The 23,635-nt window shown below is 33.2% G+C and overlaps 3 protein-coding genes across 4 annotated transcripts; 1 reads left to right on the top strand and 2 right to left on the bottom strand.

Annotated features, from left to right (window-relative positions):
* The first annotated feature begins 879 nt into the window (after positions 1-879).
* On the top strand, positions 880-18,041 carry LOC662272 (centrosomal protein of 162 kDa). 2 transcript variants are annotated; one of them, XM_064357282.1, is made up of 5 exons: positions 881-1,668; positions 13,687-14,841; positions 17,435-17,680; positions 17,727-17,905; positions 17,963-18,041. In XM_064357282.1, exons 1-5 carry the CDS (start codon positions 1,024-1,026, stop codon positions 18,024-18,026), a joined length of 2,289 nt encoding a protein of 762 aa, XP_064213352.1. In that variant the 5' UTR covers positions 881-1,023; the 3' UTR covers positions 18,027-18,041. The 2 variants fall into 2 exon arrangements, with proteins under 2 accessions (XP_015837880.1, XP_064213352.1); XM_015982394.2 differs by lacking the exon at positions 17,963-18,041 and having other exon boundaries at positions 880-1,668; positions 17,740-17,910.
* LOC662200 (uncharacterized) lies at positions 1,688-10,680 on the bottom strand. The gene is made up of 8 exons (XM_015982395.2): positions 10,509-10,680; positions 9,616-10,460; positions 7,078-7,311; positions 6,369-6,564; positions 6,143-6,322; positions 3,040-3,457; positions 2,057-2,303; positions 1,688-2,005 (listed from the first exon to the last, which is right to left on the bottom strand). The coding sequence occupies exons 1-8, from the start codon at positions 10,663-10,665 to the stop codon at positions 1,763-1,765; spliced, it is 2,520 nt and encodes an 839-aa protein (XP_015837881.2). The 5' UTR covers positions 10,666-10,680; the 3' UTR covers positions 1,688-1,762.
* Positions 18,037-23,465, bottom strand: LOC662312 (uncharacterized protein). Its single transcript, XM_968418.5, has 5 exons — positions 23,032-23,465; positions 22,515-22,985; positions 18,604-19,203; positions 18,307-18,550; positions 18,037-18,257 (listed from the first exon to the last, which is right to left on the bottom strand). Exons 1-5 carry the CDS (start codon positions 23,346-23,348, stop codon positions 18,057-18,059), a joined length of 1,833 nt encoding a protein of 610 aa, XP_973511.1. The 5' UTR covers positions 23,349-23,465; the 3' UTR covers positions 18,037-18,056.
* Between the last annotated feature and the right edge of the window lie 170 nt (positions 23,466-23,635).

Here is a 23,635-nt window from a genome sequence, read left to right as displayed (position 1 = left end):
CACTTATAACTTATAAGTAAACAAAAGTTGAAAAATTTGAGTTGTGGATATTAATTTATTAATAATTTTTGTAAACAGAAGCTGATAAAAAGTATTTGGAAACGTTGTCTAACTTAAACCAACTAAGTTCTCACAATCTGGAAGAAATATGACAATATTTTTTATTCAACTCTGCGTTATTTCTTTGATTTTAGTCACGAAAATTTTTGTACGATATGAAATTTTAGATATGTATTTTATCTACATAAACGGGGATTTTTTTTTAAAATACGTAAATACTTATAATTATGTCATTTCCACCTATCATGTATTTACGTTATTGTTTATGTGCTGATATGTGTATTGATAAAAATAAATGCAAATATTTTTTTAAACAACAATTTTCATAGAATAAACTCTTAGCCTTTGATAAAATATGTTAAATAAACATATTAATTGCAGTTGCTATTAACAGATTATGTAAAAAGGTAAGTAATAAATAATAATCTAATAATGTAATAGTAGAAGTCATCGTCCTTATGATGCTATGTTGGTTGGCAAAACATGTGCAGACATTTCATTTTGAGATTTCTGCTAATAGAAACATAAAACAAACAGAAACTGGCTTAACAGTATACAACAGATACAAAAACGAGTATTTATTATATTTTTTAGCCTCCTTCTGAAAATATTTTGTGTCATATGCAACCAGTAAATCGCTTATGTTAACTACAGAGTTACAAAAAACCTGTAATATTTTGTCACATAAAAAAACAACTACTATTCGATCTTTAAAATTATCTCTGATTTTTGTGCATATTTGATTGATAAATAAAATTAGAAATTTGTTTACTGTCACTAGTGGTGTTTAGTGATTATGCGACTGTGACATCTGAACCATCCACATTTTTAGTTTCTCTATGACCAAAACACAAACACCCGTCAACTGTCAAAAACTGTAAACAATTTAGCACGAAATTAAGAATTGTTAAATCGTTTTTCACACCAAACAAGTCGTTAACACCTCGCATAATCGATAAAATCATGGAAACGAAATCTGCAGCCTCATTCTGGTGGTTAAAGAGCCCCAACATCACGAAAGAAGAAAACGCCAATAACCTCACCATCCCCAAACTCGACTTGGAAATATCAAATTCCTTGGCCGAATTTCTCGAAAGGGAACACAACGTCCTCAACAGCAACCACGAAGATCGAACGGACGTGGACGTGGGGAGCATAATCGAAGAAATCAACAGAGTTGCAGCACAGAGCCCTTTGGGCCCTTACGAACATTCCAAAGAAGAACGCAGCATTGACGATATTATGAGGGAAGCGGAGAAGATTTACATTGAGAGTTCGAAAAGTTTCGAACAGTTGAGTCAACGGTCGAAAACTTCGCAAAATATCACGGAGTTGAACTCAGATGGGAGCAAAAACTCCACACCCACACCTAAGAGCGTAAGCCCCCTTCCGAATGACGATAGTGAGAGTGAGACGTATAGTGAGGACTTCAGTGAGGAGAGTAAAGTGCAGTCGGTTCCGTCCCCAATTATTGAAATGAAAGAAAAGGAAAAGAATGAAGAAATTGGTCCAAAACAGGAGGAGGAAGAAATTCAAATAAAGGAAGACTTGATAAAGACGCTGCAGGAAGACAACAAACAACTGAGAGAAGACATCCGGCTTGTTAGGGTAAGTTTTAAACAAGAAATTTTAATCACAGCGTCTCTGTTTCTATATTTTTTTAAAAACATACATAAATAGCACAAAAGTAATAAATAAATAATTAGGCAGCAGCAGCTGCCTCTGCAATCACTCTGACTGCAGCCAGGGCTTCCGTTGCGGTGGGTTGAATATAAGCCGCAGGAAGCACAAACCCATATCTTCCATTGTCTCTCAATTCGATCGTGTACGAATATTTAAACTTGGCGCTGCCTTTAGCCCAATCATCTGAGCCCCCCGAGGCCGGATATAGAGTGTTAGCAGCAGGACCGAACGTATAATGCGATCCTCCGGTCGATCTTATCGCCTATTATAAATTAATCATTAATTCTGCCGTAACTTTTTGGAGTAAACGTACCGAAGCCACTTTTCTGGCAACATTTTCCAAGTCTTTGTAATCCGGTGGTACAACTCTGTCATAACCCCAAGGGTACAAAATGTACTGTCCGTACGAATGGAAGGAAATATAGGCCTTCCAGTTGGCACCCGAATTGCCTTGAATGAAATTTCGAACGGCTGAAGTTTCAGGTTCGGAAAAGGGGCCCGAGCCTCCGAATGTTTCTGTACAGGGGTTTTTGGATGAACCACGGCCGCCCCAACGGTACCTGAAAATTTTATTATTGAATTTTATAAATTAATAAAGTAATAAAGGTATTCAAAGTTATTTGTTTAGACTACGGATATCTAAAGGTTAGGATGTGAAACGAGGTACAAATAAAACGTTCCTGTCCTTGATAGTTCTGTTAATGTCGCCAGAGAGCGCAGTTGTTCCATTACCGTCTAAGTTTTCAGAAATTATTGTCGCACTCTTGTCTTGACTGTGGTTGTAAAAATTGCTTACAAAAAAATTCAAAATAATTGTAGATTTATTTATAAACGTAGAAAATATGATCATAGTTCTCGTAAAATTAAAACATTAATTTGGCTAAAACTTGAAGCTTATTTTAAATATTTTTCAGCATTTATAGTTTACTCTGTTTTGTTTACCTTATCACTTTTTTATCTAGAGCGAAAACTTGTAAATGGTAGATAACCATTTAGAATCAAAGCCAGTAAACTTATTTAAAAAGCAGGTACAGTTAAAATATTTATTACTTTAGTAACTGTTTCTTTTTCTGTTTTTGTTTTTCATTCTGTATTATTTTTTCTTTTCTTCACTATTATTAAAAATACATACTTTTCTTTTCATATTATTTTTAAAAATCAACTATTTTCTGTCCATTTTTTGAGTTTATATTATTTTGTTTTGTTTTAGAAAGGGGTTAAGTAGAATAGCATTAGCTAGACTTTGTCTCCTCACACTTTTTCTGTAATAATTATTCTTAATAATAATTAAATTACCCGAAATTTCTGTTCAAATCCACTCCGGCACACTGTCCTCCCCCTTTCCTGTTCTTCCTCCATAGTCTATCCCTTGTGTGTGAGTACTCGTAACCATCAGGATTCAACACGGGTGTTATATACCAGTCTATATTTTGCACAGCTGATGGTTCCGATTCGAAATTCGAAACGAATTGATTGATTATGAAAGTGACTGTTGCTGGTGAGATCCATTCTCTTGCGTGGATTCCCCCATCCATCCAAATGGCTTTATTGCCTGGATTTCCGTTCGAGATTTTCAAAAGTTTGATTGGATTTCCTTGGACTGATTGGCCGATGGTTTGGACGGTGCATAAATCGGGATAAGTTTCGGCCAAATAGTCTAAATATCCTAGTATGTCGGAAAATCGGTGGTAGGCTTGCCATGTGAGACGGTGTCCTGGAATTTGCATAAAAGTTATTAGATTTAATGGTTTGGGTTTGATTATTTTTTGCTTGTGCTGGAAATAAAAACGTTGGAGGGGTGCTATAGAAAGATAGTTATGCTAGAGATAGCATGCGGTTACATACATATAGGGTTACGGACCCCAGTTTGCCGATGGCCACAATTCCAGCTTGTTGCCCAACGAAGTGAGACCTCTCCACGCTAGGATATATTTATAGGGGATTTTTCGCACTGAAAGTTACCAACCTGCTCACTTATTATTTTTATCTTTTTATAATGTTATATTATTTGTTTGACATTTCCTTTTTTCAGATTTAATTTTGGAAAGTGTGTTTTTTTAAAGAGATTGTTTGAATTATTAGTAATATTACTCCAGTTTTTAAAAACATATTGAGTAGATTAGACACTTTCGTCGACAAAAAACGCTTTGGTCTTTAGATAACATGTTAAGATATGAACACTATAAGGTATCAGTATATGAGTACCTACGGTACCTACAATACAGAAATTGGGCTTTCTTTTAGATTATTTTGCTGTTTATTTAATGAAAACACTTCAACAAATAGCTGAGAATAATAATAAAGAACTACACAATTTAAGATATTTTTACTGTATTGTCATATTTTTGTTGTATCATTTTATTATACTATTGAAGTACCTTTATCTTGTTAATATACCTTCACGATTTTTCTCTTCAAATATTCCTTTTATGATGTGAAAAGCAAAGTAATGTTAAATTACTATTAAAAAGTATGACCATTATTCATTTCTAAATATTGGAAAAGTAATAATTTTATTTTCCTAAGCCGTAGATCCTAACCCTCTACCTCACCTAAAATTAATTTTAAATATAAAATATATAAATATATAGTGTTTCTGAAATGAACTGTAATACAAACTTATGTTTTTTTTAATGGAACATCCTATATTTTTTGAATTTTTTGATTTAGCTTTTTACGCCCTGTATATACAGGGTGCTCAAAAACTGGCGCACCAACTGAGTGGTACGTTATTGAGTAGCAAGTGCAGATTACGGGAAAAATGTTGAAAAATTCCTAAAGTCATATTTAAAAAAATCCGCAGCTACAAACTTATTGTTTTAACTTCTTTAGTTTTCATTATTTTCTTATGGTTTTATGTTACATACCAAGTAATCGTTCCGTAACAAAACGATGAATAATTATTTCTAAATTTACTCTCAGACTTTAACAGTTTTTTTAATTTAAAAAAATTTAAATTTATCCAAAAAATGTAGATGTGCCAACAATGGGAATTATTTTCTAGGAAACCGTTTCAAAAATAATTTATTTTCATTGTTGCTCAAATTCTATTGCGATCATGACTGTTAGACAACGTTGCCACATATCATTTATCTAAAATCCGTTATTTATCAATAACTTTAATACAAAGAATTTTTTTACTATTTTTACCTTTATATGTAACCACTTCTCTACCACACACCATTGAGTTGGTGCGCCAGTTTTTGAGCACGCTGTATGAAAATAATTTTAGGTGAGGAAGGGTATTAGTATCTCTGGCTTAGGAAGAAAAAGTTATTACTTTTCTAACATTTAGAGGTGACTAATGGATTTTACCAATTCGCTGGGACACACTATAAAATCTGTTTTTCAACTTTGGTTTCACAAATTGTTGTTCATTGTGAAACCGAAAGTAGTTTCACAAAGAGAACTTTTGTGCAGCTCCTTTTAATAAATTTTTAGAAGTTGTATTGGCAGTGCTGGACTGAGTGTCATCAGCCATCACTGTGTGATCTGTCAACAGCTCAAGTCGTTTATTGATAAAGCCCAAATAATTAACAAAATTTAGAGGAATTAGTTTGAAGAGATTTTCATAAAAACTAACAACAAAAATAGAAAGTAGAAAAAATAGTATATTACACTCCTTAGTCGTGCTCCAAAACTATTCGTGCCACAATAGAACGTCTTATAAAACTCGTATAATAATATACTGTTGTATGAATTGTTAAGTAATAAAGGCTACAGATTACGATGTTACGATTAGGTCATATTTAGGAACATTTTGTTGATTTTGCCTCGTGAATTGTATACGATTAATAAAAGTTGAATACTTTCTTCCTCTGCTTTTCTTCTTCAAATTTATAATTGGAGTCAGACTAATGTTTTACGTCAACTTTAATAGTAAACACAATGAATCGCTTTTACTAATTGTTTCAATTTCTAAAACAGATCGGAGCTCAATATTAATTAATTAAACTGACTTTGGTATTCAACTTTTCAATCTTAAAACATTGCTTAAAATTTTTCTTGCACACACTTTTATGTACACATTTAAATATGATGGTCTTGATGTTTCTCCTAGAGAAACCACAAATAATTCTAAAGTTCGCATCCTTGATACACAAATACTTAACCAGTTTTTTATTTTCACTGATAATGTAAGAAAAATTATAATGGTTGTACAACTATTCATTAAATTAGAATTAAAAACGCACAAAAGTAAATTGCTATATGCTTGATTTCGGTAAACGTACTGGCAAAATACGATTTATTTCATAAAAAAATCCATAAAATATTTAACCGCAAACACTTTACGTGGAACTGGGAAGCAAATAATATTGACTGACTACATTTGTGAAAACCAGTTTTTCATTTAACAGAATTACATACGTTATCTTTGATTTTTTAACAAAAATCTTACCTCGCCGGTCATCCAGCTCAATGTCTGTCGGATTTTCTTCATCGATTGCCTTTTGCAAATCGTCAATAACAACTTCAAATGAAATTCCACTCTCCTTTAGTTTTTCTTTGACATGGTCAACCGCATCAGGCTTGACTAAAATATCGAGGGCGGTCGAATTTCCACCCCACATCGAAATTTCTTAAAAAATATTTAAAAAAAAATGCAATACATAGCTAAAAAATACCATTTTCATCCCTCAACTCGGCCAGAACTTTGATTTGTTCCTTGGTCACATCGCGCGTTTTCCACAACTGACTTCCCGTGTACAAAACCCTGCCTTGAACCTCACCCTCGGTGACGTTCGCCACTGGGGCTTCCGGCCTTGCCCACACTTGACCGACCACCAAAAGACAAATTAACGTCGAACACCTCATTTCAATATGATGTTATTCGTCGATGATCGTTTTATATATACGCGAGGATGAGGCGTGACCCGGTTCGTGAAGAACGGTACCGTTCCGTTTTTTTTTCATCGTGGGTCGAACGCTTGTTATAAAATTAATTATATTGTAATTAGTCGCGGAGCGTTAATATTATTGTAGTTTTATCGAGTGGTTTTCTTCCCTGCGATAAGTTAATTGGTTTGAAAGAGCGTTGAACTTGATTCGGGACTCTAATTTGAAAATATTCGCGATTGAGAATAAGGGAAATAAAAATCTTCTACCGGAAGACCAACGGTGTAGCTATCGAAACGAAACAAAAAAGGGTTATTTACGATACCTCTCTCTATTGAAAATTTTAATTGACTTGCAGTTTATGAAAGGTGGATGCACCCACCCAGTCGTAAACGTAGCTTGGAATTCGTACATAAAGTTATAAAATACGTCCAAGTTATTTTATAGTTAGTGTTTCCTGAATACTACTTTATTATTAAATTACAAACAATTTTAAGATTTGATTATTCCTGCGATAGTTCTGAGGAAGGTAACAGCTTCTTCGCTTGTTGGTTTGATAAATCTTGCTGGTAGGAAATAGCCGTAACGTCCGGTGTCTCTCAGTTTCATGATGTATGCGTATTTTATGGCTTGAGCATCTTTAGCCCAGCCTATGGATATTCCGGATGAGCTATCGGTGATAATTCCTGCAGGACCTACTGTGTAGCTTTCGCCACCAGCGCTTACCATTTTCTGTTCGTAAAAGCAAAACAGAAACGTTAAGAAAGTTTAATTTTGCCAAAAACCTAAACTAAGATACGAAATGTGTTTTTTTCGACCTGTTTCCCCAGTTTTGTTGCATTTTCAATAACAAATTTGAAAAAAACAACACACCACCGTGAAAATTACTAATTCTTATGTAGAGATTTCGTTTAGACACGGCTGAAAATTGCAAGGTAAGGTATGAAATGGTTTATTTTGATCTGTTTCGCTCTGTTTAGTTTGATTTTCAACGAAAAACTCACCTTTGTTTGGATAGATTTTATAAAAACAAGGCAAAAAATTTAAAAATAAGACGGAAAAAATTGTTTTTGGTTGTTTAGGGCAGGAAGTAATTAAATAAAATAAGGTATGAAATACATTTTCCGATCTATTCGTTCGAGTTTAGTTTTTTTTCATCGAACAACTTCATAATTTTTACAGATTTTAAAAGGCAATGAAAAAAGTATAATTCAAAATTTTACATCTGTTGCGCTCGATTTATGTGGATTTTCATCGGCTTTTTAAGAGAAAATCGCACAATTAAGTGAGGAATGTACCTGTTTTCCTTTGTTTGAGTCGATTTCCAGTCAGAAATTTCGCAGATATTTTGTTAAAATAAATAAACGCGTTTTCGGCTTTATTTTGCACAAATTGAGTACATTTCCAGAAACAGACTTACTCATTTTTTGTTCCTAAATCGTATGTTATTTTCGTAAAAAAAGCGAAAGCGAAATGCATTTTTTTCGACCTTATTTTGGCTAATTTGTGTCCACTTTTACCGAGAAACTTACTATTTTTGAAGATTTTTTCAGGCAGAATAGGGAACGAAACGCGTGTGTGTTTTGCACATCATTACTTGTTGATTTTTTCAACAGGTATTTGTTTAAAGTTGCAAGAGCTGTTGTTTCCGTTAACTAAAGTCAAAAATATATGATCTGAAGCATCAAAAAATTAACTTCAAAATTTAACTCTGAAGAGCTTAGTTCGTGAAAAAAAATGCTCAAACAGTTTTTTGTCATAGGAACTTTTGATTCAGTTTAATGGCTTTTATCAACACCCAAGACATTGTACGGTACTTCTGAATTACCTTGTATATTGCTCTCGATTTATGTGCATTTTAATCGGCTTTTTAAGAGAAAATCACACAATAAAGTGTGAAATGTGCTATGATTTCGACCTGTTTTGTTCCATTTCCAATGAGAAACTTACAAATATTAGATATTTTGTAGAAAAAAAAAATGAACAGTTGTGTGCTTTCTCTGAATTTGGGTCCACCTTCATGGAAAAAGTTACTAATTTTTGAAGGTTTTCTTAAATTATGCGTTATTTTCGTAAAAAGTGCATTTTTCCGATATTATTCAGGTTTAATTTCATCGAGAAACATATTAATTTTTGAAGATTTTCTTATAACAAGGCTGAAAATCTCAAAATGGGAAACGAAACGCATTATTTTTTCGATTTATTCCGCTCGATTTGGGTTTCTTATCATTGAGATAATTTCTAATTTTTGGAGAAAATCGCACAATAATGTGGAAATGCGTTGTTTCGGTCTGTTTTGCTCACGAACTTAAAAATTTTCGAAAAGTGTTCGTCAAAATAAAGCAGATGTGTTTTTTCAATGACAAATTCGAAACCTCACAAAATATGGTGCGCAATGCAATATTTCAGCTTGTTTTTCTCGATTTTTTGTCGATTTCCACCGTGAAAATTACTAATTATTGAAGAGAGTCATTCGTTTAGACACGGCAGAAAATTGCAAGGTAAGGCATGAAATGGTTTATTTTGATGCCTGGCTCTGTTTAAAATGATTTTCAACGAAAAACTTCCTAATTTAATTTTTAAAATTAAGGAAGAAAAGAATTCAGAATGTGTATTTTCTATTGCGCTCGATTTATATGCATTATCATCGGCTTTTTAAGAGAAAATCGCACAATAAAGTGTGAAATGTACTATGATTTCGACCTATTTTGCTCTGTTTAACTCAATTTCCACTGCAAAATAAACTGGACAAGTGTGCTTTTTCGGCATTATTTCTTTCAAATTGGGTCCATTTTCATCAAAAAACTTACTCATTTCTGAAGATTTCCTTAAATCATGCGTCATTTTCGTAAAAAACGCAAAGCAAAATGCATTTTTTCGACCTTATTTCGGTTGATTTGTGTACAATTTCATCGAGAAACATACTATTTTTGAAGATTCCAGTGAGAAATTTGCTATTTTTTTAGGAAAAATTACGAAAAACGTGCGAAATTTTAGATAAAATGGGTGAGATTATTTTAATGTACAATTGCTTACCACAGCCGCTTCTTTTGCCACTCTAAACAACTCCTCGTGGTCTTCGAGTACCCCATTCGGGCACCCCCAAGGATAAACAATGTACTGTCCATAAGCACGAACTGAAATATACCCAATCCAGTCAATTTCCGGATGAGTAATAAACAAATTAGCAACAATTGCCGTTTCGGGTTCAGAAAACGGTCTTCTTCCTCTGTATGAATTACTACACGGGTCACTCGATGACCCGTTTTTACCCCAGTTATAACCCCAATTTCGACTAAGATCAACTCCGACACATTTCTTGTTTTTTGATCGATTTTTCTTCCACAATCTGTCCACATTGTACGAATATTCATAACCATCAGGGTTCAACACTGGTACGATATACCAGTCTATGTTTTGCACCGAAAGTGTTTCATTTTGATAATTCGAAACGAATTGATTGATTACGTATGTGATTACGGCTGGTGATATCCATTCCTGGGCGTTAATTCCTCCCTCGATGAAAATCGCTTTATTTGCTTTCTTTCCGTTAGAAATTAGGAAAAGTTTGATCGGTCGGCGCTCGACTGACTGTCCGATATTGTGAACTGAGCACAGTTTCGGAAAAGTTTGTTGCAAATAGTAGAGGTAATCGTAGATGTCGGCCAAACTATGATAGTAATTCCAAGTCAAACGAAATCCCTTGCGACCGTCAAGGTTTGCAGGTTTGGGGTTTTCCTCATCTATGGCTTTCTGTACGTCTTCAATTGAAACCTTAAACTCTTGTCCGTGCTCCTGAAGCTTGTCTCTCACTTTATTTAAAGCCGATGAGTGAACCAATGCGTCAATATACGTAGAATTGTGCCCCCATATTGAGACATCTACAATTGATTATTTTCAACGTTTGTAGGTCTTGTTAATATACTCACAGTTATCTTGTTCTAAAGTTTTTAGTAAATTTAGAGTCGAGTTGTTACCGTTGGTTATTTTCCATAGTTGGTCGCCGGTATAACTGATTTTTTCAGACGCTTGTCCAACGATCAAATAAATAAGGTAAAGACAAGTCGTGATAGTTGGACCCTTCATTTTAATGTCTTTAGTTTATATGTTTCTTGATTTTATAGAAACTGTTGACCTGGTTATGGGAAGGTACCGTTGGTCTCAATCAAGATTATAAATCTGCGGGAAGTGGAAGGAAATGTAAGCAAAATTTTGTAAACAAGATATTTCTTGTTTTAAAACGTTTAGATTCCTGATTATGCCCGTTACGTGTTTTATACAGGATGTCGCAGCGAGTTGGGAAAGTCCATTATTCAGCTCTAAATGTTAGAATTTTTTTCATAAACCTCCTGCCTCACTTAAAATAAGTTTCAAATATACAGGGTAATTTGATTTTTTTGACTAGAATACTAGAATTTTTTAATTTATTACACAAAAACTAAGAATTCTAGAAAAATAGCTCTTTTACCACTTTAAAAGGAAAAGTTCAAACTTAAATCTTTACCATTTGATTAGCGCATTGTAATTAGGAACGTAGAAAAATTAAGAAGTTTGTTAAAAGTTGAATAACTAGAAAATGTTAAATGGAACACCCTTTTTTTGTTTGTGATTCTTAAACATTATTAAGTTGTCTATCTAAAAACATAGTTTTAAATGTCCAAGGACCACTAAAACAATGTCTACTGAACCAAAAGTTAATAATTTTTAATTATTTTTATCACATAATCAGCAAGAGATACGTAACTGTTTTCGTTTTTAGACAGACAATTTAAAGATTTTTTAGATGCAGAAATGTAAAATTTTTAGTTATTCAACATTTTGCAATCTTTTTTTTATTTTCTTGATTACGGTGAGCTAACTAGAAATGATATTCTTAAAGTTTGATCATTCTTCTTTTTTAGGAATCTTAGATTTTGAGCAATGCATTTTTAAAGAGAGCGTATTTTTCTTAAAAACAAATTAAAATATCTCAAAAACTAAGCAAAATCGACCGATAAAAGTTTAGGTTAAAATCATTAGTTTTTGAAATTACATCCAAAAATGCAAAAAAATATAGGATGTTTCATTTAAAAAATATATAGGCTGTTCCGTCTAAACTACACGTTAGAAGTATTGGTAGTTCTAATAATGATAGTCATCTGAAAATTTGTATACAACCATAATCTCTTAGGTCTTGCCCAATGAAAATATTTTCAAGATGGTGACACTTCCGGTTATACCGGAAGTCGCTACCAACTTCTTTTTTTTAAATGGAAATCTATATTTTTAATGCGTTTTTTAATTACTAGAGTTATTTTAAATTAGTTTTCATAAGCTTTCTCTATACCTAAATTTTGCCGTTTACGAAATATTTAGGGTTTTTTATTTTTTTGGATTTGCACTCTCCAGTTCAAAAATCGATAACTCAGCCATTTTTTAAAATTTGGAAATATCTTGTAGCTCATTTGCAAGTGGAAGCCTAGGTCTTTCTTTTGGTGTTTTTAAAAAAGAATAACAAACCCCCAAATATTTAAAGTTAAGTTTTCAGAATTTTAAACACCCATAATTCAATTCTTTGAAATGAAATACCACAAGTTTTATTTCATTAAATCGTAGAGAATTTAATTCTGCATCGATCTGTATTAGCATTCCCGACACTTTTTGTTGGGATTGGGAAATTCATTAGCCATAGGCCTTTTCTCATAGAAATCGACTAAGGAAACGAGAGAAAAAATGTGAGAAATTAAAGTTTTTTAAGCTAATATTCAATGAAGTGCTTTTGTTTTCACGGAACGGATAACACAATTTTAAACAGAGCTTGTCGTTTGTTTAATAAGAAATTTTTTTATGGCAAACTATGCAAAAATAGATGTGGTTAGTAAGAAATTTTCTACAATGGCAAAAATCCAACATAACTTGAAAATTATCACAGATAGGTATAGGGAATGCTAATACAGATCAATGCATAAAAAATTCTCCTCCATTTAGTAAAATAAAGATTAAGACATTGAAGTTATGGGTACTTGAAGTTGTCCAAACTTAACCTTAAAATTTTTGGGTTGATTAATTTCTTTTCTAATTTTGAACACTCTGGAGAACAGATATAGGGTTTCTCTTTTAATTCCCCAAGTATGATTTCGAAATCTCTAAAACTAAGAGATTTTTTAAGTGACAGGTGCAAATCCAAAAATTTTGAAAAAATCCTAAATATCTCAAAAAAGGTTAAACTTTGGGATTGGGAAAGCTGATAAAAACTACCTTAAAATAACTCTAGTAATCCAGAAATGCCTTAAAAATATAGGTTAGAAAGTTCATAGCAACTTCCGGTATATCCGGAAGTGCCGCCATCTTGAAAATATTTTAATTGAGCAAAACTCAACAAACAAATATTTTTATTAAAACTTTCAATACTTCTAATGTGGGGTTTAGACGGAGTAGGCTGTAAGTTTGTATTGTAACTCATTTCCGAAACAACTATATATTTGAAAATAACTTTAGTTGAGGCAGGAGATTAGTATTTACGGCTTATGGAAAAAAATAATTTTCTAACATTTAGAAGTGAATAAATGGATATTACTAACTCGCTAGGACACCGTGTAAAATTCTTTTACAACAATTAGTCATTTTTTTTTCATCATTTTTTATTCCAATATTAATACACAGTTTATTCCGAACGGACGTGCAATAAAAATGTGAAATCAAACATAGTTTTATTTCTTGGAACCTGCGACAAAAAAAAAACAGACAAGACAGCCGTTATTTCAGTTTTGCATCAAAATAAACTAGATGGACTTTATATCAGTTATCACTGATTCCGGTTATTTGTGATGACCCGATTGGTGACAACAACACGGTTATCGTATTCATTTAAAAATTCTACTTCTACTTTCAATATTAAAAAAATAATGATTCATTCATGGCATAGTTAATAAAATAATTATAAATGGGGTAGGCTTATATGAACACCACATTGTCACTGAAATGCGAAAAGCCGAAAACAATGGTAAATTGTATCAGCTTAAACGGTGTCATTGCACGCATATTAGCAGTCGGACCTGTTTATGCATTTAAAGATTCAAGTTTACCGTTAAAATAGGAACACAACGTGAAAACTGAATCCTTTTCCAGGCTGAACTGCAAAAAACCAGCAGCCTTCTCGACCAAACCAAGGCAGCTCTCAGCGCTAAATCGTTATGTTCGCCCGAAATAAACCTTGAACTCGAGAAAACCCTCGAAGAATTGAAAGATTCGAAAGAGGTGAACACAGCCTTACAGTTACAACTAGACACCATTAATAAAACCCACTGCCTTTTGAAAAAATCATACGAAGATTTGCTCGCCTCAAACAAAAATCTCGAACGTAAGGTTGCCGAATTCGACACGAGTTTAGCCAAATATAAAACGGAAGTCGTCAATTTACAAAGCGAGAAGGACAAACTGTTGGAAAACGAAAACAATTTAAACAAACTACTAGAAATTGAAAAATTGCAATCGAAGAGTTTGAAATTGCAAAACGAGAAAGACGCGAAATGTATCCAAGATCTGAACCGGCAAATCAAAGAGATGGAGAGGATTATCGCAAGGAAACACCCGGATTCGGTTTCAGCCTTAATAGTAGCCGCTAAAAACGACGCCACTGAATCCAATCTAACGGCAAGGAAAATCCTAGAAGACCGAATTAAAATCCTAGAAGAGGAAGCTTCGAATCGCGACACGCAATCATCGCGAATTTTCCTCGACATTCAAGAGAAATTCAACCAAATGAAGCTGAAATACGAGAGTCACATTGAAGATCTCGAACTGCACGTCAACGATCTCAAAAACCAGCTGAAACGACGAAACGACACCTTCGACGTTTACACTCAAACCATTAACGATGAAACGAAAATTCCGCAAAAGGATACTCACACGATTTCGACCCAAACTGAGCAAAAATCGATTAAACGTGCCGAAGTTAAAGAAGATGCACATTTGGTGGCGACAATCAGAGGCTTGCAGACAGATTTGAGCAATAAGGAGAAAGTTGTGGCAAAGTTGCAGCGAGAATTGGACGAGTTGCGCAAAACCAATCGCAAGTTGCAAAAGGAACGCGAAGGGAGTTTGAGGAGTTTAAATGATCGGAAGGAGTTTAGGAGTTATCCGGAGAAGTTGTCGTCGCAGGTCAAAACGCCAGTCGATGAGGAGGAAATGAAGTTTTTGAGGGCTGAGAGGGATAAAATGAAGCAGCAGTTGTGCCGCATTGAGGAGGATTATCAGGCTTTGAAGACGAAGCGGTTGCATGATGTGAGTAAATTTTTCGACCTTTGAAATTAATTGAGAATTTTTTCTATAAATCCAAAATTTGCACCGTTTTCTTCAATTTTTAAATATTTGAAATCATATTTGGTCATTTGAATGAGAAAGCATAGATCTTTATTTAGCTGCCATTTCATTTTAACGGACGGGACACTTTGCACAAATTTTTAGATTTTATTTAGAAGTAATTTTTTCTTTATAAAACGTAGTACCAGTCAAACTGTTTGCAAAATTTGAAACACGAACAGGAAAAAATACAAATTGATAACGGACGGGACATAAAAAAGACTTCAAAAGGCACTCAGTAATTATTTTTGAAATAAAAGATGGAACCTGTTGAAATTTTTAAAACTACGAAACTGAAGAATAATGCAATGTGCAATAACTTCTGTATAATTTACTTTTTATATAGTATATACTGTTTATTTAAGATTTAATAATATTGTCGCCAACCGTCAATAGATGCATGCATTACCAAAGCGATTCGGAAGTAAACAAACATTTTATTATACTGTACAAATAAAGTATTTATTATAAATATAAATAAATATTTATTTATTATAATAATAAACAACATTATTCATGATTGAAGATATGTTCTCATGTTGTAAATTGTAACTTGTAAATTAAAAAAACCTTTTTTTGTCTAAATATAAATCAAATCGTGTATTTTAAAATAAACTTAACATTACAGGTAGATTCCTGGAATGGCTGTTTTATTGTTTCAGATTTTGAAAAAAAATTAAATTGATGTATGCAGAGCATCAAATAACCCATAACTCAGTTTGTTGAAACAGCCTAATTTTTATTGACTTAAGAAAGCGAAATTAAAATTTAATGCGGAATTAAGTTTGAAATGCATTGATAAGTGTCAAGTTAATAATCGCGAATTAAATTTTAATTGCGATTGAAACGTTCTGTAAACCGGCCTTAAATATAAAAGAGAATTTAATTCAGTATTGATTTTAACTTTTTGTTGTAATTTGGAAATTTAATAACATAAGTTATAAAAGAAACAAGAAAAAATATCGAAAATTAAAGGTTTTCAAACCTGAATTTATGCATTTATTGAAAGTATGTAACAAAATTTGGAACGGCACTATTATTTAATAAGAAATATTTGCATCTGTGAAAACAATTATGGTGAGTATGTGGTGACAATATGTTTTTTGCAATGTCAATAAACTCAAAATAATTTAATAAATATAAATGTAGAATTATTTCTTCATCTAGTAAACAAAAGAATGAAGTTTTTCATTTCAAAGTATTGTAATCTTCAAAATTTATGTTACCTTTTTTTTTCAAATTTTGATAAGGCGAAGGACTTCCAAACTTTCTCTTTTTAATGTCTAAATATGTTTTCAGTATTTAAAATTAAGAACATAACCGATTTTCGCAGAAAGTGCAAACTAAAAAAGAATTAAAAAGTGTAAACATCTAGAAAATGGCCCACTTTGATTGCATGTAATGCTGATATAAATTTTCTTAAAATAATTCAAGCAATACAGAAACATAATAACAAACATAACTTTCCATTTAAAATAAGATATTCTTGAAAATATTTTTATTGGACATGCTAGTGTATAAAAATTTTTTTCATAAATATCATAATTAGAACTCACAATTTCCGTAATTTAGGCTTTATATACACCAGCCTCTTCTAATACTGTCATTATTTCGTAAAAGAGCACCTAAGAGCATAATACGATTAATGGAAATTCTAAGAGCTTTTTGTATTTTATTTTTTTTTATTTTTATTAAAAAAAAGTCATTAACAGTCGATTGAAACTAAATTGTAATAAACTTATTTCATTTTAATAAGGATCAATAATATCCCTTAAAATAATTTGTAATTTTTCGATTTAAAGCAGTATGGTTAAAACATGTTGTGAAAAGCGCTGTTGACAGCTTGAATAATATTTGCAGAGTGTTTTTCTAGTGTCTGATATTTTAGAAAACTGAAATCAGTAAGTAAATTGTTTATTAATATTATTTTTTATCTTGTAAATTTTGCTGTCCCGTCCGTTATTGCAAAAAAAGTATAAATGTTGCTCTATTACTTCTTACGTCGTTAAACAAGACCAACAATTTTTAATTCCCACTGTCTAATTTTAATATTGTTAAAGTCTTTTATTTATTAATAATTAATTAATTAATTAAACGTGTGTGAATAATTTTTTTAACTATTTTCATACACAAGATTTTTTGTCCCGTCCGTCATGTGTAAACAAATAAAATTAAGTAAAAAGTTTCAACAATTTCCACCTTTATTTACTTCAATTGGAATTACACTTTAAATTAACAATTTTTTTAACGATTGTTCAGCGATAAAAAAATAAGATATTTTTGTGTCCTGTCCGTCATCAAATTGAATTTCTATAAAAAAATTCACTTCTAATGATACTGTTCTTAAAAACTGAAAATAAAGTCTGCATTTCTGCTTTAACTCTCATTTTACCAATAATTTGTATATGAATTAAGTAGAATACAAGTATAAGGAACAAAATTAAACCAAAAAATGCCAAAACTGCCGCTATGTCCACTGTGGGCCAGTTTGATCATGAGTTTAAATTGTTCGCAGTTGAGTGCTTTGCAAGAAGCACACGAACGTGAAATCGCCACTTACGTCTCGAATGTGACTCCGCTACGAGAGCAGCTTGAGTTGCAGCAAGTTTCGCTTTCAACATTGCAGAGTCAATTAAGTAAAGCCAAGGAAGAGTTGATGATAATTACAGTTGAAAGAGATCACCTCAACGATGAGTTGCGACAAATGGCGGATAAATGGCGGCCAGGGGACACCCCCGAAGTTGAAGCTTTGCAAAAAAAGGTGGGTCTTTTCTTTTTAGTTCCATTGATTGATTGTAACTTTTTAGATTGCATTTTTAGAGAAACGTTACGAGGAGCGCGAGTTTCGCTTAAGAGCGATTGTTCACGGCTTAGCACAAAAGAACGTCACTAACCGAAGTTGTGAACAATGTGCCGAAAGGCAAAAACAACTAATCGGATATAAGGTTGAACTAGACCAGCTTTTAGCGACGCTCCGAGCGCTTAAGTAAACGCCGATTAATTCTAGTCATTTATTTAAAGAGTTTGTTTTACGTATTTACAGGGTGCCACGTACTTCCATTTATTTTTTTATTTACTTGCTTCCAGTTGTTATGCCAAAAGAATAAAACGATTGAATTTTCGTTCAATAATTTTATTTACATCATGCTATAACAAGAATTCTCGAAACAATCGGGATATTCGAGAAAATGTTCACTTAAAGTTGTGTGGTACAACGGTATTCCTTTGAGAATTTGCGAATTTGCAGCGTTTATTTGCACCACCACGTAATCCCCAGGTCCTAGTTCTTTGCTACTTCGGCCGTCTTTCTGCGGCACTTCACCAGCAGGGATCACGACCTAAATATTAAATAAATTAAACAAAATTCAAGAAAACAAGAATTATTACTTTAATATTTTGATCGTTTCGTCCAGCCAATTGATTCCTCGATCTTCTACTAAAACCTTCAATTAAAATCAATTGTAAGCGCCCGATTTGGGCCCTATTGAGCTTCTCGGCGTAAAACCTAAACGTCTGAATCATCCTTTCGAGACGTTTCTGCTTGACTTCAGCCGGGACATCATCAGTGTATCGCCGATGCGCAGCTGTTTTTTCGCGCATGCTGTATGGGAATAAATACGCGTTGTTGTATCTGCATCAATTACCGAATTAGTAAATGCCTGGTGATAAAGTGTAATAGCTTACTGGACCATTTCCATTAACGAGATCGTATCCTCGAACTCTTCCTCCGTTTCGCCGCAAAATCCGCAGATAAAATCCGAGCTTAAGCTGACTTCTGGCAGCAAATACCGAATGTGGTCGACCAATTCGATGTAGGCCTCCCTCGTGTACCCCCTTCTCATCCGCTCCAGCACATTGGTGTTGCCCGACTGCGCCGGCATGTGGAGGTTTTTGCAAATGTTGGGGCGCGATTTTATCACGTGGAGGACTTCATCGGGGAAGTCCTTCGGGTGGGGCGATGTGAACCGAATCCTCATTTCGGGGTTCACGTCTGCGACTTTTTCTAGTAAGTGGGCGAAGCGGCGACCGCCGATTTTCGACTTGTAGACGGTTTTGAAACCTTTGGCCAGGTTCGTCTGATTGTTAATAAAAATATCGCCAGAGTTTGATAAGTCTCTATAACTGTTTACGTTCTGGCCCAAGAGAGTCACTTCTTTGACGCCTTGTTGCGATAATAATTCAATTTCGCGTAAGATTGAGTCCACAGGACGGGAACGTTCTTTGCCCCGGGTGAAGGGCACGATGCAGTAAGTGCACATGTTGTCACAACCGCGCATTATCGAACTAAAAAATCATCAAATAGTCAATTAATTTTTAATTATGTGCCTGAGAGCGAAAACAAAAACAGCCTAAGCCCAAAATGCTCAATGTTCAGGACCAATTTTTTTCATTTAGTAACCAATGCAACAACATTTTACCTAATCTTTAAGACCGGTTATTTTGGTATGGAATTCGGAAATAAAATTAACTAGACGCCCTCTGGTGATGACTTTTGAACTATGTCGAAAACAGTAAAGAAATTTTCGTAATGCCACATTTAACTGACATTTAATGAATTGTTCAACAATTTTGCGTGTATAGTGTTAATTACTTACAATAAAAAGAATTAGTTTAAAAGTACGTGGTGGTAAATCCTAACGTTGACTTTGGTTCTGTAGTTTTTCGTGGTATAAAGTGTTTATTGTTGGAACTTGAAAGTGGATAAAAAGTGAAAAATATTTAAATTTTGATTACAAAGTATTATCAAACAGTTGTCTAATTAAAGATTATAAGTAATGGATCACAGCGAACACAAAGTTTGGCTCAAGAAACCAATAAATTAGTGAAATGTTATGAATTTTAGGTTAGAATTTTCCACTGAAAAAATCATAAAATGCTGCGGTAAATCTACAAAACTACAATAAAGATTAACAACTGCTGATATATTTAAACGTAAATTATGCCAAAAGGTAGGCTTTTCAATGTCTTTGTAATAATTTTCCAATAAAGAAAGTGAACCAAACAGTCATTCGTTATTCGTGTTTTCCTCGTCATCTCTCATTTGTCAACATAAGTTTCTTGCATCAAAGATGCAATAATTATTCCGCATAGGCAATGCAATAATTGTGAAGCCCCAAAATTCGTACAACGCTCAAAATATCCGAATAAACATTTTCCCGCCATTTATGGTTACTGTTTTCGACCTAGCTCAGTGGCGCCCCCAACGGTAATTTTACTTCCGAATTTTGTTCTAAGTATATCTCGCAGGTTAACAAAGAGATATTTGATTTTATTCGATTTACAAAATACCACTTTTGTCTGTTGCAGTAAATTGACCAGCTGTTTTCAAATTTGACGTCTAAATTTGGCCATCAGCTCGAGTTTCCATTTCAGAGATTATGAAAAGTGCGAAGATTGCTAATATGAATTACCTATATCTCAAAAACTAAAGGAAATATTTGTTGTTAAAGATGCTAATATGAGTTACCTCGAAAACTAGAGCTGATAGACAAAATCTGATGGCTGTTTTGAAATCACTACCCAACAAACATTAATAACAACAGCAAAAAAATCTGAGCCAACAAATAAGCAAATGACAAAGGACCGGTTTATAGAAGCGCCATTAATTTAATCCGTAATTAAATGCGTGATTAACTGATCACGTGACCAAATTGAACCAATTTGGTTAGTCCATTGGTGTTAACTTTTAACAATGAATTAAATTTTAACAAAGCTTTCTATAAACTGACCCTATAGTTGTATGCTTTTTTAACGAAGTGCTAACTTGAGTTACCTATATCTCAAAAACTAGAGCTGAAAAAATCTGTTTGTAGTTTTGAAATCAGTATCCATCAGTTAATCAACAACAGCAAAACAAGGCAACAAATAAGCAAATAACTAAAAGTAGTACCCTTCAAAAACTAGAGCTGATGGAAAAGAATCTATTGGCAGTTTTCAAATCAGCCTTCAACAGTTACCCAACAACAGCAAAAAAATCTAAGGCAACAAATAACTAAATAATTAATTAAAAGTTGGATCCTTTTTTAAAAAACAATGCTATCTTGAGTTACCTATATCTCAAAAACTAGAGCTGCTGTATAGCAACAAAATCTTCAGCAACAGATACACTGTAAACTAGTGTAATTAATGAAAGGCACTAAAAGGACTTAATGTTTTAACATATAGTTTTTTTTGTTCAATAAATTAAATCCAAGGGGTAAATTAATACTTAATGCATTGTAATCGTAATGTTTTTTTAATAATTTAAATATATTTATTAAGTAAGATGGTTAATTGTCTTACGGAAAATCTTCACCATTTTCCACATAAGGAAGATTTCTGTAATAGTCCTGATATTTTTCTGGTATCCATTTAAGCTGTGTTATCAAGTTATTGTATTTTCCTTTATTGATTTCTAAGTTAGAAGTTTTTTCTTAAATTGACACATTGAAAAAATATAATTTTCCTATCTCAATTTTTTTTAATGGAAACCAAACAAATTTTGATATTTTAAATTGGCTTCTATCTTCACAATTTTTTCTTGTAACACAAGGTTACATTCGAATAAATGCTACCAAAGTCCAAAGAGTCTTATAATTTCATTGAATACACGTTTAAAGGGGGATTTTTATAATTTCTAATAAAATTAGTCCACTCGTCACAGGTGAAGTTGGTTCTTGCTTTCATTTTTTTAGTTTGCTCAATAATGCTGTCCTGCTCATTAATAACTATTTATGATTTATTTCTTGAATGTGAATAAATTTGTTCATGATAAACATATACAATGAGATTATCATGTAATTGGGACCAGAATAAATAATCAGTTTCTAAATATGGAATTTGCAAAAGTGTAAAAGTAAAATAATTATACATGCATGAAGCTATTTCGTTTCCAGTTCTACCAGTTTTAACTTCATCCCAGATCATATACTACGTGTCTTTAAACTATTTTATTAATATTTCGAATCAAGATATTTTTCCGAAGTCCTTTCTCTCGAATAATGACTCTCGTAAGCAGTACTAATCGACAATATATTAAGAAAAAATAATTTGCAGTCTTTCACTTTTTGCATATTAATTTTTAAATAAATTTATTATGTACATCAGTTCTTGACATTGAATTTTTTCTAGGCCTGTGCCCGACGATACTTTTTTGAAGAACTACTTGCTTTCCAAAAATCCGTAAAAATTTGTTGGCGTTGTTCTTCTGTATTTAATAACATGCGGTCATTCCGACACAAATTACCACATGGTGGTTTTATGTTTATTTTTTTGCTTCCACATTTTTTTTAGTAAAATACGATTCACCTCTCTCTCCCTTTCTTCTCATTTTCATAATGTTGTTTTATTGTGATTCTCTTCTTAGTACTTTTTTAATTCTTCTGAGTCCGTCGAGAAGACGAACGAAACTTAAATTCAAAGAAATTTCCACAAAATTTGGAAAAGTTTGGACTTAAAACTATGTCGCTCAAATAACATTTCGCTAGACTGTAAGAATTGTAAATAATGCCGTCTCCAAGATTTCATGCAATATTTCAACCAGAAAATTATTTATTCTTTGAAAAAAAATGGACTTGGTTGTTGTCGCTCTCAGATAAAGAAGTATTTACACTTACACAAAAGCCGAGACGGAGTTCTCGTTGAGTCTCACCGGCATGATATCGGCGTAAGTCTCATCAAACGACAGTAAAACATTGACCGACTTTTGGTCATTTTCGGTCAAAGCCAGCAGTCTTGGTAGATCCCTATAGGCGTCAGGCCCCGCGACCAAATCAACCGTCTTGTTCTTCTCCAAGACTTTGTGTTTCAACCGTTCGGCCATGCACCCCAAGACCCCGACCTTAAACCGTGAACTGAACGTCGCTTTGCTCTTATTAATCCCTCGCAGGTACTCCAAACGGCCCCAAATTTTCGACTCGGCCCCTTCGCGTATCGCGCAAGTGACAATAAGCACGACATCGGCCTCCAATAAATTACTAGTCTTCAAATAGTTGTGCTTTTGCAAAATTGACCAAATTATTTCGGTGTCGTTGACATTCATCTGACACCCATAGACGTCAAAATAAACTTTGCGTTTTTGGCCGTATCTGCAACACTTACGTTGGCAAACACAAAACTGTAGCATAAACCAACCTATTGATGTCCTGTAAATAGGGAACTACGTGCTCCTCCTGGAGGTTTTCCTGATTTTTCAAATTTTCATCCCGAAAGAAGTCTTTGAGGTTAGGGCCGTTTAATAATTTACGACGAAATTTTGGAGTTGGTGACTCGTTTCGTGCAATTTGCTCATGCTTTTCTTCACCTTGTGTGTTATTTGGAGCGGTTTTTGTACAAAAACAAGACGAGAAATTAAGGAGTTTGTGACATAACCTATAATCTTGAAGTTGGTGTTTCAGACTTTTTTTCACACCGGCACTAACTGGGGCTCGGATGAACAAATTCAAACTCATTTTGAACGTATTTACATCACGAAAATTACAAATTTATTAAAAAAAACATTTTGAAAATAATATTTTGACACCAGAGGTCGCGTGGGTTAGGATCGTTAGGATGTGAAACGAACAAATAAAACGTTCTCGTCCTCAATAGTTCCGCTAATGTCGCCAGGGGGCCCAGTTCCATAACCGATTTAAAAAAATGGTTGTAATTTAACGCATAGCAAACAAAACAAGAAACATACAGACAGATAAGAGCATTAAGTTCTCAATAGTTCATACATAAGCATCATGCAAAAATT

Source organism: Tribolium castaneum, chromosome 6 (assembly GCF_031307605.1).
Source record: "Tribolium castaneum strain GA2 chromosome 6, icTriCast1.1, whole genome shotgun sequence".
NCBI classification, from domain to species: Eukaryota; Metazoa; Arthropoda; class Insecta; order Coleoptera; family Tenebrionidae; genus Tribolium; species Tribolium castaneum.
The sequence above is the reverse complement of the archived record's forward strand: the minus strand, read 5'-3'. Positions and strand labels throughout refer to the sequence as shown.

What these genes read in the sequence shown, in the direction of transcription:
- LOC662312 (XM_968418.5), bottom strand. Translation starts at nt 23,348, where the DNA reads ATGAGTTTGAATTTGTTCATCCGAGCCCCAGTTAGTGCCGGTGTGAAA. An exon ending in AACTCCGTCTCGGCTTTTGT is followed by an intron (nt 19,204 to 22,514) that starts GTAAGTGTAAAT and finishes ATGATTTTTTAG; the next exon opens with TTCGATAATGCGCGGTTGTG. An exon ending in GAAACGATCAAAATATTAAA is followed by an intron (nt 18,258 to 18,306) that starts GTAATAATTCTT and finishes TTTAATATTTAG; the next exon opens with GTCGTGATCCCTGCTGGTGA.
- LOC662200 (XM_015982395.2), bottom strand. Translation starts at nt 10,665, where the DNA reads ATGAAGGGTCCAACTATCACGACTTGTCTTTACCTTATTTATTTGATC. An exon ending in CTATCGCAGGAATAATCAAA is followed by an intron (nt 6,565 to 7,077) that starts TCTTAAAATTGT and finishes GAATAACATCAT; the next exon opens with ATTGAAATGAGGTGTTCGAC. An exon ending in TGAGCTGGATGACCGGCGAG is followed by an intron (nt 3,458 to 6,142) that starts GTAAGATTTTTG and finishes TGCAAATTCCAG; the next exon opens with GACACCGTCTCACATGGCAA.
- LOC662272 (XM_064357282.1), top strand. Translation starts at nt 1,024, where the DNA reads ATGGAAACGAAATCTGCAGCCTCATTCTGGTGGTTAAAGAGCCCCAAC. An exon ending in AAGACATCCGGCTTGTTAGG is followed by an intron (nt 1,669 to 13,686) that starts GTAAGTTTTAAA and finishes ATCCTTTTCCAG; the next exon opens with GCTGAACTGCAAAAAACCAG. An exon ending in AGACGAAGCGGTTGCATGAT is followed by an intron (nt 14,842 to 17,434) that starts GTGAGTAAATTT and finishes AATTGTTCGCAG; the next exon opens with TTGAGTGCTTTGCAAGAAGC.